At 42.8% G+C, this 18,041-nt stretch overlaps 2 protein-coding genes across 5 annotated transcripts; one reads left to right on the forward strand and one right to left on the reverse strand.

Moving 5' to 3' along the window:
• Nucleotides 1–11: 11 nt before the first annotated feature.
• On the forward strand, nt 12–13,023 carry STKLD1 (serine/threonine kinase like domain containing 1). Of its 3 annotated transcripts, none has more exons than XM_030461419.1 (19): nt 12–352; nt 894–989; nt 1,533–1,577; nt 2,839–2,913; nt 3,542–3,646; nt 3,853–3,923; nt 4,651–4,766; nt 5,257–5,369; nt 5,457–5,617; nt 6,028–6,158; nt 6,807–6,890; nt 7,119–7,235; nt 7,810–7,944; nt 8,859–8,987; nt 9,754–9,882; nt 10,736–10,864; nt 11,407–11,544; nt 11,810–11,889; nt 12,936–13,023. In XM_030461419.1, the coding sequence occupies exons 1-19, from the start codon at nt 338–340 to the stop codon at nt 12,999–13,001; spliced, it is 1,935 nt and encodes a 644-aa protein (XP_030317279.1). In that variant the 5' UTR covers nt 12–337; the 3' UTR covers nt 13,002–13,023. The 3 variants fall into 3 exon arrangements, with proteins under 3 accessions (XP_030317279.1, XP_030317281.1, XP_030317280.1); XM_030461421.1 differs by having other exon boundaries at nt 12–245; XM_030461420.1 differs by lacking the exon at nt 12,936–13,023 and having other exon boundaries at nt 11,407–11,729; nt 11,810–11,893.
• On the reverse strand, nt 12,844–18,026 carry REXO4 (REX4 homolog, 3'-5' exonuclease). Of its 2 annotated transcripts, none has more exons than XM_030461422.1 (8): nt 17,669–18,026; nt 16,991–17,346; nt 16,555–16,710; nt 16,154–16,347; nt 15,659–15,747; nt 15,051–15,125; nt 14,304–14,378; nt 12,844–13,637 (listed from the first exon to the last, which is right to left on the reverse strand). In XM_030461422.1, the coding sequence occupies exons 1-8, from the start codon at nt 17,858–17,860 to the stop codon at nt 13,536–13,538; spliced, it is 1,239 nt and encodes a 412-aa protein (XP_030317282.1). In that variant the 5' UTR covers nt 17,861–18,026; the 3' UTR covers nt 12,844–13,535. The 2 variants fall into 2 exon arrangements, with proteins under 2 accessions (XP_030317282.1, XP_030317283.1); XM_030461423.1 differs by having other exon boundaries at nt 13,035–13,637; nt 17,777–18,026.
• Nucleotides 18,027–18,041: the final 15 nt, after the last annotated feature.

Here is an 18,041-nt window from a genome sequence, read left to right on the forward strand (position 1 = left end):
GGGTCCGCCCCTCGGCCCGCTTAAAGGGTCCGCAGAGTGACCGCCCCTGAGGCGGGTGGCGGTGTCAGCCTTGGTTGTGCCTCTGACCGGGGGGTTGAGGTCTGAAGTCTGAAAGTGTGACGCAGGGATGCGCGTCTGCTCCGCGGGGCTCCCGCTTCTCAACGGCTGAGTCTGCGGTTCTTCCTCACCCCCTCCGCCTCACCCGGGGATCCCTCCGCACCCCCTTCCTCCCGCCTCGCCCGGGGGTCCCCCACACACACCCTTCTTCGCCTCGCCCGGGGGTCCCTCCTTGCCCCCCGCCTGGCCGGGGAGCCGGGGAGCCGGGCCCTGTCCCGCCATGGAGCGATACGAGGTGGTGCCCGCGGGGAAGGGGGGGTTTGTGGGCTGTGATCCCCATCCCCCTTCCCGGCGTGAGGGGCTGCAGGGAGGGGTTTGTGGCCCCGCGGGTCGCGGGTACCCCTGGGGGCTGCGTGTGGCCCTGGGGAGGCAGTGGAAGTGTCCTGGGGTCGGGGCAGGTGTCCCCACGGAGGGGTGTGAGGTCCCACGGAGGGGTGTGAGGTCCCACGGAGGGATGTGTGGGTGTCCCCACGGAGGGGTGTGAGGCCTCGGTTGGGGTTGGAAGCCCTGAGGGGTGAAATGTCCCCAGGAGGGAAGTGCTGAGGGGTGAGGGGGTGATCCAGGGGAGCTGCGGGTGTTTTTTGCTCAACGGGAAAAATGAGAGGAAATGGAACTGACTGGGTTTTAAGTTCCTGCCAATCCCTCTTCAATGCCCCACAGGGGAAGGAAAGGCTCTGTGCCTCTCAGGAGTTGGGGTGCAATGGGAGTGCCGGTGGTCTGGAACTGGAGGTGTCTGGGGTGGTTATTGACTCCCTGAGTGTCTCTTGTCTCTCCAGGTTCTGGAGGAGCTGCAGCCCGGGGCGCTGGGCACCATGTTGGTAGTGAGACTGAAAACAAGGAAGGGCAGAGGGAAGAAGTATGTGATAAAGCAGGTGAGAAGGTGGTTGCTAGGAAAGAAGAGTCCATTTGTATGTTTGCCATCTCCATGGGCCCTTTGGAGGGTGTAATAAATGGTTATAAACGGTCGTTTTTAACAGAGGGTAACAGAACCAAACACATAAAGCAGCTTGGCTGGTGGGTAAGAGGAGGGTTACATCTCACTGTGATGCTGTTTTGGAAATCAGAAGATTCAGATCAGTGTAATACAATACAATGTAATACAATACAATTCAGGTTAAAAATGGGGAAAGAGGAGCCAGCCTATTTAGGCCACTTAAGTATGTTTTAACCTTATCTTACTGTAACTCTGATAACACAGAAGGACTGGCTAACTGTTGAGGACTCAGTAAAAGCTCTGTTTCTGGCAACCTCTCAACAGCATGGCTGCACCAAACATGAGAGATTGCAGCTATTATTGAAAAATTGTGCCAATTCATACACCATGTACAGTTCCAGTCATCTTGGCAAGATGGTTCTGACTTTAAATTCAGTTCTCTGTATATGAAAATCTCATCCTTGTCTTCTGTTTGGTGCAGGTTGAATGCATTGATGAAAAGCAAGCAAATGAGGCCTTGAAGGAGGTATCAGTGCAGTTTTTCTTTACTACTTCCCTTGCAAAGATCAAAGTCTTAACAGGACAAAGTATTTTATCCAAAAGGATTAACTAAGTAAATACTCAAGATGTAAATCAGGCAGGACTATCAGAGGGCTGTGCTCTCTGCTTAAGCTCAGGCCAGTATTTTGGTTTTAATTGTTCTTGTATTTGAATATCTAGATTCAAATGGACAGCTGCTCTCAGAGTGTACTCCTTTTTCAGAGTTGGTATTTGTTTTGTGCTGAAGACAAAGAGCAAAGCTCATCCTTCTGACCTTTCAGCTGAAGGACAATACTGGTCTGTTTGTAATTTTCTAATAAGAAGTCAATTTTTAACATATTTCATGGTATGATCATTTCTCAGAGTTCCACATTGCTTGATGTGAATAATTTGATTAGTTGTTTTCCCTTATGCTTTTTTTGGTCCAAACTTGTTTCGATGCTTCCAGTAAGAAGCAACATCAGAAACACCATGAAAACCCAGAAATTTCTTTCAACAAAATATGTGAAGTGACACCTGATGGATTAGTCTTGTATTGTTGATGCACTTGTCTGTACAGGTGCCTCATCCTGCTCCAGAGAGGTGACCTTTATCTATGTACTGACACTGGGTTTTACTGATGAGTTTGGTCCAGTTTTTCTGCTGCTGAACATATCTGTTGAAATAAATAAAGTTGTGCCAGCTGGGAGCATGGCTCTGAGTTTTTCTGTTGTCTTCACAGCCACAAACACAACTGCAGGAGAGAAAGCTGAAATTCTTGTTGCCTTTTGCATCATCAGCAATTTTGCTGAAGTAATTGCTAATTGTTAGAGCCCTGCATGGAAATCAGCTTCAAGCAGATCCATCTTGCTCATATGATCATATTTTCTGAGGTTCAAGCTTGCACAGAGCTTTCTGGAAGTGATGGTTCTGGTATTAAAAATTAACTTTCATATTCTAAGATGTGTTCTCATGTCTGGATATTAGGGACTGAAAAAAAGGAGTTGTTTACTTCTCTCTTCTCTCCCTTTTATATCCATTTATATCCTTGACTCTCCCAAAGCTGTCACAGTTCTTAGTGAAATATTTTCCTTTCCTTGACACTTGTGTATGCAAATATGTAAGAGAGGTTCCCCCAGTATGCAAGAATTTGATAGGTGAGACAAGCAAGTCAGGAACTGACTCTGGATATTATTTAAGGTCCTGTTCATGGGAAGGACTGGGTAGCTATAGAAAGATCTCTCTGTATTTTTTTATGTTCTGTGCAGGCCATGGATTTGCTAAACCTTGACCATTCACACATCTGTGCTTACAGGGAATTGTTTATGACTTGGGATAATGAGGTGAGAATTAAATAGGATTGGTTAAACTTGAACACATGGTTAATGTTGAAGGTGTGTAAGCATTTTTGCAGGTTTAAATTAGGAGTCATTGCTGTGAGATGCTAGGAAAAGGTTATTTGATTTGGAACAAGCCTGCTTTTTTTTAATGCCTTAATGAAGATGCTGACAAGCTGTGAAGACCTATGGTGTGCAGCTTGTCACGTGGCAGCACTGGGTGCTGACTCAGATTCTGGTGTTAATCAGTGTGCAATATGGATTTTCATGCCTGCTTGAGAACCCTTTTATGGGAGACAATAGGAAGCTGAAAGCCCTGACTTATTTGCAGATTTTATTCAGGGCTCAGCCATAATTTGTTGATTTTTATGGAAATGTATTTGACTTGAACTGTCCCATGTGGCTTCAGATGATTGGTTCTTAAAAAAAACAACAAAAACAAAACCACAAAACCCAAACAAAATACAGGATGTTTGTTGTTTCTTTTACCTTCCTTTGGAAGATCAGTCATGCCAGAACACCTTGCTATTGGTGATCATCCACCAGTTTGGCCAAATGCTCTGTTTTATTTTTTTACTGTATGTGTTATCACCTACAGACAACTAGGCAATTTTTCTGTGCTGTTTTATTACAGATATCATCTCTGTTCCTTTGTCTGGTGATGAGACACTTGAGCAAAGGAGATCTTTCATCCCTAATCAAGGAAAAAAGGCAGAAGTCAGAAAAAATATCAGACATGGTAAAAATACAGAAGAGGTACCTGGCTGAACTGACAGTCTCCCTGTTGTCATGTTTCTTCCTCTCTATTCATTCTCTCTCAAAATCCCCCCTGAAATCTTTGAAACAGGGGTTTGCAGAAGGATGGTTCAGATCTTTTTGCAAGGCTCCAAAAGGAATTTGGAAGTTACTCCTGTTATGCACCCATGTGTTTTTATCCCTCAACAGGTGGTGATGAAGTTCCTGGGGCAGATGGTGGATGCTTTGTTTTATATCCACAAACAAAACATTTTCCACAGGTGAGCAGAAATCTTCTTCTCTGTGTGTGAGAAATCTGTGTAGGGGGTTTTGCAGTGACTCTTGGTGCAGCACAGCTGAAGTGAATTTCAGAGCCAGTGAATTTTACTGTTACAAAAGGGGGAGTAGGATATAAAAACTGTGGACTTCATATCTAGGTTATTTTTCTGTGACTTCTGAAGTAATTTCTTTCTAAAGTTCTGTCTGGAATTATTCATTTGAGTAAGGTTTTCCCTCTGTTTTTTTTCTGAGAGTGCTGAAATGCTGGTATTTTAATATTTGGGTATGAATATTAATATTAAATATAATTTAATTACATTGATCAATTATTTTAATGTTAATTATTTTTATGTATTAATTTTAATATTAGAATATTTACAGTCTTCTTTGCATGCTTACATTTTGGTGGCTACCCTGAGCAAGGTGTACTTTGTGCATTTAGAGACAACTGTTGCATTCAGTGGTCACATGAATTTATGTCACAGTCACAAATTTTAAGGCATTCACAATAAAATAATTGGTTTTCATATGATTATTTTCATTTTTATAATAAAAAAACCCCAAAACAGCCAACAAAAAATTCCAAATCTCTCACCACCACCCCAGCAACTCTTCCCCAAAACCCCCCAAGCAGTCTGATGTGTAAAGATGCTGGGAACCTGTGCTTACATCTCATTAGACTTTGATTTCACAGGCTGACAGAAAATGTTTATTTATATTTTTGTGCAGAAATCTCAAGCCATCAAACATACTTGTGACTGGTGAAGCATCCTTCATGCTGAGTGACTTCAGTACTGAAACCCTCATGAAAGATGAGATGAAATGGAAAGTCAGAGTGGAAGAAAGTAGATAATTGTTTTAAGTTTTGTGGGTTTTTTACTTTATTTTTAAAAGGTTTAGTTAAGAATGAATATATTTAGCCCTCAGAAAAACATCAACCAAAGAAAAAAATGATCTTCCCTCTTCCTCTGCTATTTGTCTAAACTATTTGTCATTTAAAGTGAGGGGGATTTTCATGGGCAGTTGCCTGCAGCACTCTGCACACAGCTGAAAGCTGCAGATATGTCTGAGAGTCTCAGAACTCAGCAGCTGAGGCAGTTGGAGCAATAACAACTGAAGCAGCAACATGTTAGAAAACTGTTCATTAATTACAGGGGTTTTTTCAGTCTTTTATAGCACATCCCCAGTAAAAAATGTCTGATCTTTGTGGAGTAGCTCAATTATTTTTAGACACAAAACAATTGCCTGCAATACATTTACAAGAAAAAAACCCACAAAACAGAACATGTATAGTGCCATGTCAGCACCAGTACTGTATGATTTGTGTTTTAACAGATAGCAAGTCTTGGATGGCTCCAGAAACATTGGAGTTTTCTTTTACTGAGAAATCTGACATCTGGTCTCTAGGTTGTATTCTACTTGACATGATGACCTGCTTTGTTCTGAATGTATGTAACAATGTTTAATTACAGATTTCAAATGTCCTGGGCTCTAATGAGTGTGTGAAAGCTCTGCTGGTACTCTCCTTTTTACAGGAAGAAGAGATAACTTCATTACTGCAGGATATTAGACAGGATACCAACCATCTCCAGGGAGCTGAGTCTCTGATGCAAAATGGAAATTACACCTCTTTGCCTTTTTTCCCAGTTTTATTTATGATGCTCCAGATTCAGCCCAGCATGAGGCCCAGAGCACAGTGAGTTCTGGATGCTTTCCCTTTGTTTTGTCCCTCACAAAGCTGGGAGTGTTAGCTCCTGTTTGAAAGGCTGAGTCAAGGTTGCTGATCTCCCTGCTTTGACAAACTGAGTGATTAAAAGTGTCAGACTTGGTGTTCATCCAGAAGTGAGCCTTCTGACATGCACAGGTGGCCTTTTTTGAGGAGTTGCATTTTTAAATAATTTTATATACAGTTTTCCAAGCCATTAAGTTGCAGCCTAACTGTGGCCTGGTCAATGTAAGATCTTTCTGAGCCATTTTAAAGTAAATTGTGTAAGTTCTGTCAAATAATCCAGTATTCAAAGACATATTTCTTAATATCAAAATGAAAATGTTGGTATTTTACTGGTTCTAACTTACTGGTTCTGCTTCTGTCTCTTGTAATTGCAGGGATTTGACTGATGTTCCATTTATTAAGGAATGCCTGACTGTTTCTGGTGCTTCTGCAATCCATCTGAAACAGTCTTTTTCTCCCCCAATACTAAATTTCCTCCTGGATGGAGGAATTGGAACTGTTATAGGTAATGAAGAAATGAAAAGATCCATGTAATGCTGATTGTTTTATTATTATTATTATTTTTTAATAGGAAGTAAGCCTCTGTGCTTTCCAGGCAGCATGTCATCTATTTGGAAAGGAGTTTTTTGACATTCATTTTACTTGAAATGGGTGGTAATTTGGAGGCTGGATTGCTCTACAGCTTTCTCTGTAGCCTCCTAGGAGTGCCAACCATACTGCTGCCAAAGCTGCCTGGGGTCAGAGGTCATTATTCAGAAAAATGGGGAAGCTTCACTTATTTGGCTGCATTCTAACATTTGCTATTTTATGCCAACAACAAATCTGTTATTTTGCATGTGGATAAGGAAGTTATTCCCTTAATCTGAGATGGTTATTAGAATAATACAGTTAAAGCCCCTAGCCCTGCTCTGTGATGTTCCAACAGGTCCCCAAAATACTTAATTCCCTGTACACACAGTAGGGAGGTGAACCATAACACTGAGATACTTAAATACTTGATGTAGTAGTGGAAAAGTTCTTCTCCCTTCAGCAATCATAAATTACATCATTTTCATTTGCATGAAATCACATCTTCCACAAAATAGAGAAAATATGAGTACTTCTTGTAAGTGTTTGTATCAAATGGTTAGAAGAATTTTCTTCTTTTATGTAGATTTCATGGAGGCTTTCTGGGATATAGAAGAAGCACAGGCTAAAGCCATTGAAAGGCTTGCCAGCTTTGTAAGACACAACAATGGTAGGGCACTTTTTAATTAATTTATTCTGCTCTTTCTTCACATTTGTGAGAGTTATCTGTGTCTTCAGTTCTTGCTCTTTGATTCAGGACAATTGCTCTGCTGAATCACATCATCCAAAGGGACTCAAATTTATTTGGAAATGGAACTCTTGTCATTTTGGAGCACAGAACCCCACAAGAATTCTAAGCTCTGTAACTGAATGTTGTCTCAATTTCTTTTCCCCACAGTTTTGCCCTGGCTGCTGAAATTCACAGAACTGATCACTTCTGCCATGAAGTCTCATGTAGATTCTCTCAAGATACAAGTAGATGGTAGCAACTTATTGCTGGAAATTCTTAGCCAAGGTGCAGTTATGAGGATTCCAACTTGTGCTGGGTGATACAGCCTCTTTTTTAAAGTTAGGTGTAGCAGATAGTGTTTGAAATGAGTTTAGTAATGATTTTGGGGGATAAATTTAATATAATGGAGGAATCAAGCCAGCTTTATTTAGAGTCTGGATCCTCATGGGCTTTCTTCAGGACTGCCATGCATGAATCCTGTGTTAGTGTTAATTTTAAATCCAGATTACTGATCTGGGCTACCAAGTTGATTTTCATGTTATGTAGAGTGTTATCAAATGCATAAACAAGAGATTCTTAGTGCTCTGTGATTTGAATTTCAAAGCACAGAAGTGAATACTTGATCTGTGTTGGCCCTGCTGGCATTTTCTTGGCAAGTTGCTATTTTTAAACTGTATCATTATCAGGTGTTTTGGGGGTAAGAATTTTTTTTCAGAAGAAGAAAACTTGAAGTAGCTTTAGGTTTGTTGTGTGAAGAAATCTGTTAATTGAATGTTTAATTATAATGACAGCAGGGTGTCTGGACTTCATTTTAAGGCCACTGAAATCTCTGTTGTGTCCAAATGTTTGTTTTTGGCAGCTCTGGAGCAGGATGTGGTGTTGCCCATGGATGAAAACATGACCATCTCTCTGTTAGGGACAGTGAGAAGACACTCTGAAAATGAAGAGTTACTTTCCCTGTTTTGCACATTACTGATGGTTATTTCAGCCAGTGGTGGGTCACCTTGTTCATTTTGGGGGAATATTTTTAGTTTTCTGCTTTTATGATCTAATCCAAAACAAAATGCAGAACTTGTGACCTCACTGAGAGCTGAGGATGTCTCTAGATGTTAGTTTAATAGTGATAATACTGGTAGGAATGACTAGATATTGGTAAGGTAACACTCCTGAAAGCTTAAGATATGCAGCTGAAGCTTCAGGTGGTTGCAGATTTGTATCTGCTGGAGTGGTCCTGTATTTCATCTTGTTTTGGGAAGAAGTACAAATTGTGCCTGGGAAAACGAGGGTATAGAACCTGGAATCTATTTTCCTCTGTGCCATGGTGAATTAAAACCATTCCACCTAATTTCCCTACTTTGCTTTTTTCTCTGGAGATTGTTATTGCTAAACAGTTATAGTATTTTTTCCATTTGTTTTCAGTGTCAGTTCAACAGTCATCAGAAGGCTGCTTTTTATAAATGGTTAAAAAAGATTTAGCAGCAAAACAAACAAACACAAAACCAAACACAAAATGTCAGGTACAAATAAAATTACCATCTAAGACCAAACTATTTTTATACTGAGTTTCACAGCTCTGATGCTGAGGTAGATGGAATTCCTAAGCTGCAAACAGATGAAACATTGTAATTTAGAGTCTCTCATATCCTTTCTCTGTGAATTTCACATCTGTGAAGTCAAAGGATGGCAAAGCCTCCACCTGAAAGGGTCACTTGTACTTAACACAATGCTTAAGAGCATCTAGGGAGAGTTTGGTCTGTGCTCTTGTTTGCTTTTGTCCTGCTGCTGGTATCAGGTTACTGGTTTGTTATCACTGGTTAAACAGGGTTAGCAGTGCTCTGTGTTTCAAGGCTGGTGAGTGGGACAGAAAGACCACAACCTATAGATTTATTTTTTTTCTATACTTTTCAGAAGTTGCTGCAGAGAACCTAAGGAAAGCTGGATTAATTCCAGACCTCCTGTCAATTTTAAGAAATTTTCTCCCTAACGAGCAGATTTGCCTCACCTGCTGTGGAGTTCTCTGGAGCTTGGTTGTGAGTGGTGAGTAGAACACAGCAGGGATTGTGCCTGGGCTCATGTGACTGAAGGCAGCAGGTACTGTGCCTCACTGAAATCAGACATTCCTCTTGCTGGGGCTGAATTCTTCTTCTTTTTCCCCACTCTGGAGACAGAGTCTTCACAGCACTAAAATATCTAAGTGATCCAGAGCTAAGTGTGAGAAAATGGAAAACTAATGCAGACTAATTAGCAATTCTTATTGTGTTAAGGTGTCAAATCAAACCTTTATTGTTTAAGCCAAGATATGGCTTGTGAACAGACTGTCAGAAATTAAAAGGTACCCACAGTTTTCTGGTTTTGCCATTCATGGTTTTGTTCTGCTCTTAGCAGAGGGATTGCAGTGCAAATAGCAGATTAGGTATCAGAATAGCATGAGGAGTTAACATCTTATTTCTTTGCATCATATTTCTGTTGGTAGTACTGGGCTGAAGCTAAAGTTGGAGAGCTTTTTTTCTAGGGACTTTTTTTTTTTGTTAATGTGATTGGAAATGTGGCAAGTGTACTCTTCCCATTCAGTTTTCTGCAATAAACATTACTATTTATTAGGCCTGTAAAATTTGGTTTGGTTTTGTATATCTCAGATTCCTTCCCTCTGCTGTTACCCACACAAAAATTATTCATATAACATCCATTATTCCAGTGCCATCATTTATTAAGGTTTTACTGATATAACTTGATATATTATGTGCTTATGATATTACTTGGTGAAACAACTCTGACTTATTCCCTTTTTGTTGTGGTAATTCAGGGAATAATGTAGACCAAGCCTTGCTGGAAAGTGGTGTCCCTGTTACCTCTGCTGTCCTTCAGGAACACCTCCACAATGCAAGAGTTGCTGAGTCAGCTTGCTCAGCTCTGTGGGCACTTTCACTCCAAGGTGTGTTTGTTTTCCCACCATCCCTGTCCCCCGGGCAAGGAAAAGGCTGAGCACTGCTGCCTGGAATACAGACTGCTTGGCCTCAGCAGGCTCTGCAGATGGCAGCAGAGTTAGGAACTTCTGCCTTCTCAGCTCCTCTTCCCTGCACTTGCTCTCTACCCAGGCTGTTTGTGATCAGCTGCAGTAATTAGATAATTAGAGGCTGCGGGGGGGGGGAGGGGGAACTGGACCCATGGGCAGCTCAGGAGCTGTGTTGTGCAGAGCATTTGCTCTGCCTTCTCTCTTAAAACCAAGAATCCTCTTTGTGTTACTCCTTTAAAAACAGCAGTAGTGTTGTGCAGCAGTCTGGGAGGTTTGTTTTCATGCCTTTTGCTTTCTAAATTATGACCAATATTTCAGATAAAAAAATCTCTTTCATTAGCATGTGCACTGGAGCACATCCTTGCTCTGCTGCTCTTATTTCTTCCTCATGCAAGAACATTGCTGTCCATTCACCTGCTGCCCTGCACTTATCCCATCATCCCCCTAGCAAGAGTTGTGCAGAACACCCCCAGCAAGCTCATTGCTAGTAATTCACCTTTTGGAGAATGAAAAGGAATCTTGACATAGAATAGGAATGAGAAATTTTTCCTGGACCCCTGGATTGAGTTATGGAAAAGCTTTTTTGGGGCCTTTTTTTCCTGCAGTGCAGGATTTCAAATGCTTTCTTTGTAACTTGTGTCAGACAATTAAAAAGTCATTTCAGGAACAGGAGGCAGAAGTTGAAATGCTGATGAGGATTTTAAAGGCTTTTGAGTATATCTAATTTGGGGGGGCTTGAACATGTTGTTTGGGTTTTTTTTTCCTTTAAAAGGCTGTGTAACTGAGGATGAATATGAGCCCACAACCATGCTTCTGCTGGAGGTTCTCAGGACCAACCCAGAGAGACCCATGCTGGTGAAGAACACCTGCCTGGCTTTAGCAAGCCTTCTAAGGCTATCTGGTAACATCCAGCATTTCTCTTTTATTAATTGCACATCAGCTCAGAAGGGGATGTTTCTGTACAGTTCAAGAGTTCATATTGGAGTTGGCATCTGCTCTCCCCAATTAATCTTTTTGTAGGAAGGGAAGAGATGGTGGGACTGGAGGTGCAAATTCTTTTCCTTCCCATGGGTCCAGCATGACTGCATGAGAAGCTTTAGATCAGCACAATCTAACTTAATAACAAACCTAACTAAAACACTTCAGTGTGCTGTTACTTATTTTAAAATTAATTTTTTCAACTGTGGAAAGAGGTAGAGCTCAATCAGTGTGAAAAGAGTAAACATGAAAATATCACTTCTGCCATATGTGACAGTGCCAGCTGCATGGAAGATCTTCTACTTGTTGCCTGAATATGCCTCAAAATAGCTTCTAGGAAGGCAGAAAATAACAAATTACTTCCTGGACAAATATTAGCTTGTGTGCTAGCTGGAGTAGGAGACTGCAAAGCAGATAATGCAGCCTGCAGTTACCAAGTAATCCAGCAGTGTTTATCTTTTTCAGAAATACCAGCTTTGAGATTTATTACTGATCCAAAAGGCAGTGGAATAAACCTGGTCAGAGATGCCTACCACCTTCACTTTGATGATTCAGAAGTGGTGGAAAGTGTCTGTGTGCTGATGAAGGAGATGGTTCAGCATGGTGAGCTGGTGCTGGTTGTTGAGTCTCTTCCTCTTCCCATCCACAAGAGAGTAAAGAAAACCCTGACAGCAGCTGCTTGGGGATGTGTTGCTTACTCTGTATCTGAGAAAGGACTGATTGGAACTGAACAAATGCCCCTCTGATGCTGTAATAACTTCATCTTGTTTTGCCTTCTGTTTGTGTAGGTCTGTCCCCTCCCTGCTCCTCTTCAGCTCCTGCTGAAACCAGTTGTAACCATAAATAATCCTGTTAATTTACATTACAGATGATATTGTGAAGGATATGCTGTCCCAGAAAATGGAAGACCTGCTGTCTGAAATAAAAATCTGTTTTTCATCTAGCATGGTATGGAGAAGTCACTGTGATCATTAAGGGTCAATGCTTAGTGTGATATTTCTGATGTTTAAATAGGTGGAGTTAACAGGGCAGCCCCTGACAGAATTAGGAGCATAAGGTGTGAAGAGTTTCTAAGAATATTTCTAATTACTGAAAACAAGTAGTTGAAAGTGTTTGGTTTCTTTTTTCCTTTATGCTGTCAATTTTAAAAAATATTCTGTGGTCTCCTGGGGCACTGCATTAATTTATTACACTCTTCAGACTAAGCAGGCTCAAGTTTACAGGAATGAGTATATTGCATCCAATTATTTTTAAGTGGCATCCTTAAAAAATACAACAAGACAAAAACCAAATGCTTGGGACAGTTTGCCTGAAGATTTAATTATGATAAATCCCAGCAAGTAATCATACTGACAAAATTAACTGTTGAAACACCAGAATTATTCAAGCTCTGTGATGTGTTGCACTAATATTTTCTTACCCGTGGCTTGCTGTCAAAAACCCAGTAATTACAAGTTTGTTTCATCAGGCCTGATTAATCTTAAATTTTCTCTTTGCAGTTGCACATTTAGCCTGCTGACAGGATTTGTCTCAGACAAATAAACCTGTTCCACATAAACCTGTTCAGTGTCTCCTGCAGGCATCACCTGCACCACTGATGGACACTGCAGTTAGGAGGAAGTGCAGAAAAAAAAGAATCACAAAAGAGAAGAAAATTCCCTTTTCTGTTGTAAAAATAACTCCTTTTTCCCTGTGGCTCCTGCAGACAGACAAGGCCAGGAAGCTTTCCTGCTGGCAGTGCAGGGTGTGACAGGCAGTTGGTAGCTCTCCCAAACCCTTGCTGCCTTCCAGGAGCCACTTGGGTCAAACCCCAGCTTTAGTGTTCCCTCTGGTAATTATGACTGCTCTGGATTTTGCAGCATCAGCCCCCCCCCGGTGCTTAAAAAATACTCCAAAGGCCTCTGTTAGACACAGTTTTTATTAATAAATGAATATAAAAATAAGTGAAGCCACAAATTCATCTTGTATTTGACAATTCTCACATTTCTCTCCAGGAGATAATGACCCTTGTGGATGCAGCACTTCTGAAACTGGAACAAGAAGAAAAACTTTTCATATAAGAACAAGACATTTACACTTCTGGTTCAGATATAAAAGCCTGGATCCTCCAGATACAGTTTAAGAGGTTTTTCTCACCAGAAAGATTCATTTTGAGCCATTAACAATACATAAAGTTAATTTATTACGTTGACTGAAGTAGAACTGTGAAACTAACAGCAATAATTAAGAAGTCAGCTTACTCTGTAGACTTTAAAATATCTGAAATAAAGATTTCAGTCTTGGAAGTTTCCACAAAGCAATGACAGCATCTTCCTTCATCTATTGCAATTTAGAAACATTTTTTTAACTTGGTGTATGTTCCTTTGCAGAAATCAAACTGATGGAAACCCTTCACAAATGCAGGCATTCTTACAAGTATTGTTAAAGCCCAGCAGGAGGCATCAGACAGAGGGATTATCCAGGAAGAGGACACCAGCAGTATTCTGGATGTTATGAAGTAGCTGCTGTCAGTTCTGAGTTCTCTCTAAATCTGCCCTGGAATGTGACATGAAGGTAGCAAATGCTGCAGATAAGACCAGAGGAGACAGAATTCTTCACGTTTTACACTTCTTGTTGTTAGATTTGTTCTTCAGAGCAGCTTCCCATCTCTTTTTCTCTAGGGTGTACAGTCTCATAGCTGCCTGTGCATCCTGAATCTGAAAGGGAAAAGGAGGTGTAATGAACCAGCTGATGTGGTTTAAGAACATGACTGTTAATGAGCAGATAAATCTCCCCTCATTTTAGGACATGCTTCCAATTAACATTTCATCATCTCTTTCTAGATGTAGGTTCTGTGGGTAGTGGAAGGGGATAAACACATATTCAGACTGCATGGCCACACACTTCTTTCTGCTCCTGATTTGGAAAGCCATAATGGGAAAATACTTTTGATACAGAATTTAGGAGAAACCCTCCCCATCTGCCCTGCTTTTCAGCTCCTGTCCCTGTTACATCATCCAGCAGCAAGCTCTCAGCACTATTTTATCCACCCCCCACCACAATGGTGCAGAGTGCTGCTTCTGAGGTAAGCAGGAGATACTTGAGAATGACTTTTTTCCCCAGGGATCTTAAAATGAGCATTAATATTTAAACAAAATACAGTTGCAAAAGATGTTTATGAAAATATGGCAATAATCCAAGTGGAATCAGCCACACAGGAGCAAGGAAGCAGAGCTGACATCTCACTGCATGCTGGTGTCCAAAGAGAGCTTGCTGACTTCCACTCAGAGGCTGAGCTGAAGCCACAGCGTTCTGGACTGATCCAGATCCCAGAGGTAAAGTGCTGATCTACCCCAAAATGTGTGGTCTGATGAGATACATACTGAGCAGTGCTCTGATGTCTGCACCTGGACATGCAGCAGCCTCTCACAGAGCAGCTTCAGGGAGGGCCTCCCACTCTAGGAAGAGGAAAGACAGATTGATGCTCTCTTGCAGTATGGGAAACATATCTAGGTGTATATATATATATATGTAAAAATACTAATTTGTCTCCTCCTCAAAGTGTGGCACTTCTCAGCTTCTCCTGTCAAGAATAAATGTGATTTATGCACGTGCTGCTGGGAGGGTTTTATGTACATTACCTACCCTAAAGATTTCTGCTTTGTTGTGAAAAAGAAAACCTGAGTATGTGTTTACAGAACCTAAAATATCTCCCTATGATCTGAACATTTACTCCTGCAGCTCAAGCAGAAACTTGAAGCCATCTATTTCCTTGTATCCCTATGGATATCCCTATGGAAACAATGCCATGAAGAAGGTGGCATAACCCTCACTGTAAGCACAACTCCAGCAGCCTGCTTTGCTGTCCCTGCAAATGCTGAAGAATGGGAGAGCCACAGAATTCAGTGCCCAGGTATTGTGGGTTTGTACTGAACACATCAGGGACTTCCTGATGGATTTCAGACACTGTGGAACCCATGGCTGGAGGGGTGATTTCAAATGACAAAAAGCAGACATGTCTGTTTTGGGCAGGAAAGAAGGAACAAGGGTCAGGGACAAGTTAAGAGTCAAGTTAATTCTTCTCTAATTCAAGTTAACTTCTCTAATTAACCTTCCTGACAGGTTCTTACCTTGACTCTCTCTCTGAAGGGTTTGTATTTTTGTGTGTCACGTATTTGCTTCTTAGGATGATCCAGAAGCAGGACCTGGAAGAGATGACATTTCCAGTCCAAAGCATCTTGTTGTATTAAAATTTCTACAGCTGAACGTGCAGCTTCCTGCCCTTTCCTTCCATCCTTTACAGGAAATAGTTCAAAAACAAGGCCAAGATCATCCAGACCCTGGATTCAAGAACCACAGCTCCACCTGCTCTGAGAAACAGCAGAACCTGGAGGCACTGCTGCACGCAGGACACCAGGTACCTGTCTCTGGGAATCACAACCAGGCTGCTGAGCTTTAGGGGCAAAGCAAAGCATTTTTTTCATCATTCTGTTCCTGTCCTGGCTCTTCAGCAGGCAGATCAGTGCCAGGAGCAACAGAATCTGGAAGTTAAAGAACTTCTGTGGGCAAGAGACTAGGGCTGTAACTGGTGCAGCATGATATGACCCAAAACTGACAAGACAGCTGTAGTTTCTAGGAGTCCAGGTGTGTTCATCTGACCCAGAATGATGCCTTAGAAACTGAATCAGTCTGAAATTTTTGGAGTTGTCCTCAAAATAAGCAGTGTGCCAGGATGTACCTTCAGGTCATTGCGTAGAGCATGGCCAACTAAAATCCTTCCCTTCAAGATGTTGGCAACCTCCTTCTGAACTGTTGTAAAATCTTCACCTAAAAACACCACACAAGGAGACACTCAGCATCACTCCACAGGTAACATACAGGTAGGGCACTGCATCTTCCCTGTGGAAGCAGCTGTATCCTTGGGACTGCAACTGTGCAGATTTGCCCAGGACATCAACTCCTCTCCTTGCCAGAAGAGCATCCTGAATTCCCCACAGAGCACCAGAAGGAAAGGAACTTCCTGTTATTCCCACACCATGATCCACGAGTTCATTTCTCCTAGGGCATTAGTGACCACTCTCTAAAAACCACTTCTTACCACAGTTTTTTGTCAGCATTGAATTTCTCCATTTCCCAAAACCAGGTCTAAAGCTTTTCCAAGCCAACGAGGCTTCTGTGGGAGCCTGATAAATTTTCCCTCCTTAAAGAACAATTTTTTTGGGGAAAAACCTACCTGTATTTATATTCTCAGGGCGTATGCCACTGACAGCTGTTCTGTAATCTGTCACCTCCTCTGTGGGTTTGACATATTTGTCATAAATGCACTTCCCAAACTGGTTGACAATGGACACACGAGCCAGGATGCTGTCTTCACCCTTGGCTCCCACTCCCACCATCTCACAGTCCATGGCTATGGCTCTTGTCAGCCTGCAAGGAAAAGGACACTTTGGGGACAGCTCTGTCCCAGGGAGCTCCCTGGGGAGTTCACCAGGGTCACACATTGACACAAAGAGGGGAAATCTGGCAGCTGGGTCTCTCAGCAGGCTGGGGCAGATTCAGCTCAAGCTTTGCACCTACAAACAGTGATTAAGAAGAGAACTTCTGCTGCCTCCTTCCTGCTGGAATTCCACTCACCCTTCAGAAGCTTTTTCTTTAACCAGCACCTGCTCCACAGACTTCTTGGATTCCTCTGTTTCAAGTCCCATCTTTCTTCTAGCAATTTTTGCTGCTTCAGGTCCTATTGCTGCTTCAATGTCTTTTGGGTCAACATCATCAAACCAGATCTCAGCCCTGGGAAGTCAAGATTTAATGACATTTAACAGGAAAGCAGTCTTGCAACTCTGGAGTGCAGAAAAAGCATGTTTGTTTATTTATTAAATCAAGAAATGATGTCTGAACATCAGTCTTCTCCTGTCACCTGTGCAGGTTTGTGGCTCTAGCTGAGGAGCAGAGGCAATGTGCCAGATTTCTCCCAAAACTCAGCCTGGAAGAGTGCAGCTCTTTTGAACGTGCTGCTCTGTGCACACCTCCCAGAATGAACACACCCATGTATGATGCCTGAAGTACTCACTCTTTGGGTTGCTGCTCCACATGTTCTTCAGTTTTCCTCCTCTTATGTTTCACATCACCATTCTCTAAAACATTCCCATTTTTCTTTTTCTCTTGGCAGCCTTTTCCATTGCTTTTGCTGCTATTTAAAGTCTTCTCTCTTGCAGCCTTCTTGGATTTTGGCAGAGCAGGATTGTCTTTAGAAGAACCATTGTCCATTTTCTGGCTGGATTTGGCCTTTACCACCTTCCCCTTCCCCTTCCCTTGGATGGCTGGGACCTCCTGCCCATCTCCTGCTTTCAGTGGATTCTTCTTTTTGCTGTGTGCTTGGCACCTGGAGAGGGAGTCGTTGGAGCTTTTTGCCTTTTGTTTCAGTAGCTAAAATGAAAGCAGGGAAAAAAAAAAAAAAAAAGAGAGAGGTGGACTGGATGGGTAGGAAAGGATTATTATCCTCTACGTGTGACCCAACATCTCTCCTGAGAGCACTTGAGCTCTGGAGGAATTCCCTACAGCTGGGTGTCCCACAGCTCCCTGCCCGCAGCACTTGGACACCGACAATATTGATCATGAAGAGATTTTTAATTATTCCCTACAACGTGGGGCTGCCCTCGGACAGCGCTGCCCCCAGGCTCCCTCCCGGGCCCCAGCCCTCCCGGGATGACTCTAAGCTCGCCCCAGTCTCCCCTCCCGCCGCCCTCACCTCCTGCAGCGCTCTCCAGTTGCAGGAGATCTCCCCGGGGGTTCGGGGAGGCGCAGCCGCCGCCATGCCGGGGCCTTTCCCCACCGCCGCCTCTTCCCCGTTCCGGACCTTCCTCCTCCTCCTCTTCCTCTTGCCCTTCCCGGGGGCCGCAGCGCCGGGTGCCGGGGGTTCTGGGGGTTTCTGCTTCGCCATGCGGGGCTAAGGGACCGGACCCGAACCGGGCCTGAGGAGCCCAACCCGAACCGGGCCGCGTTAACCTTCCTCTCTATGGCGGGTCCGCGCAGCGCTGCACCGGCCCGGCGGGGAACACTGACCCGCCCTTGAGTTCCGGGCTGCGGGGCCTGGCCCGGTTCCCCCCCCCCCCTGCTGTCAT

This window comes from Calypte anna, chromosome 17, assembly GCF_003957555.1.
Source record: "Calypte anna isolate BGI_N300 chromosome 17, bCalAnn1_v1.p, whole genome shotgun sequence".
In the NCBI taxonomy this organism is placed as follows: Eukaryota; Metazoa; Chordata; class Aves; order Apodiformes; family Trochilidae; genus Calypte; species Calypte anna.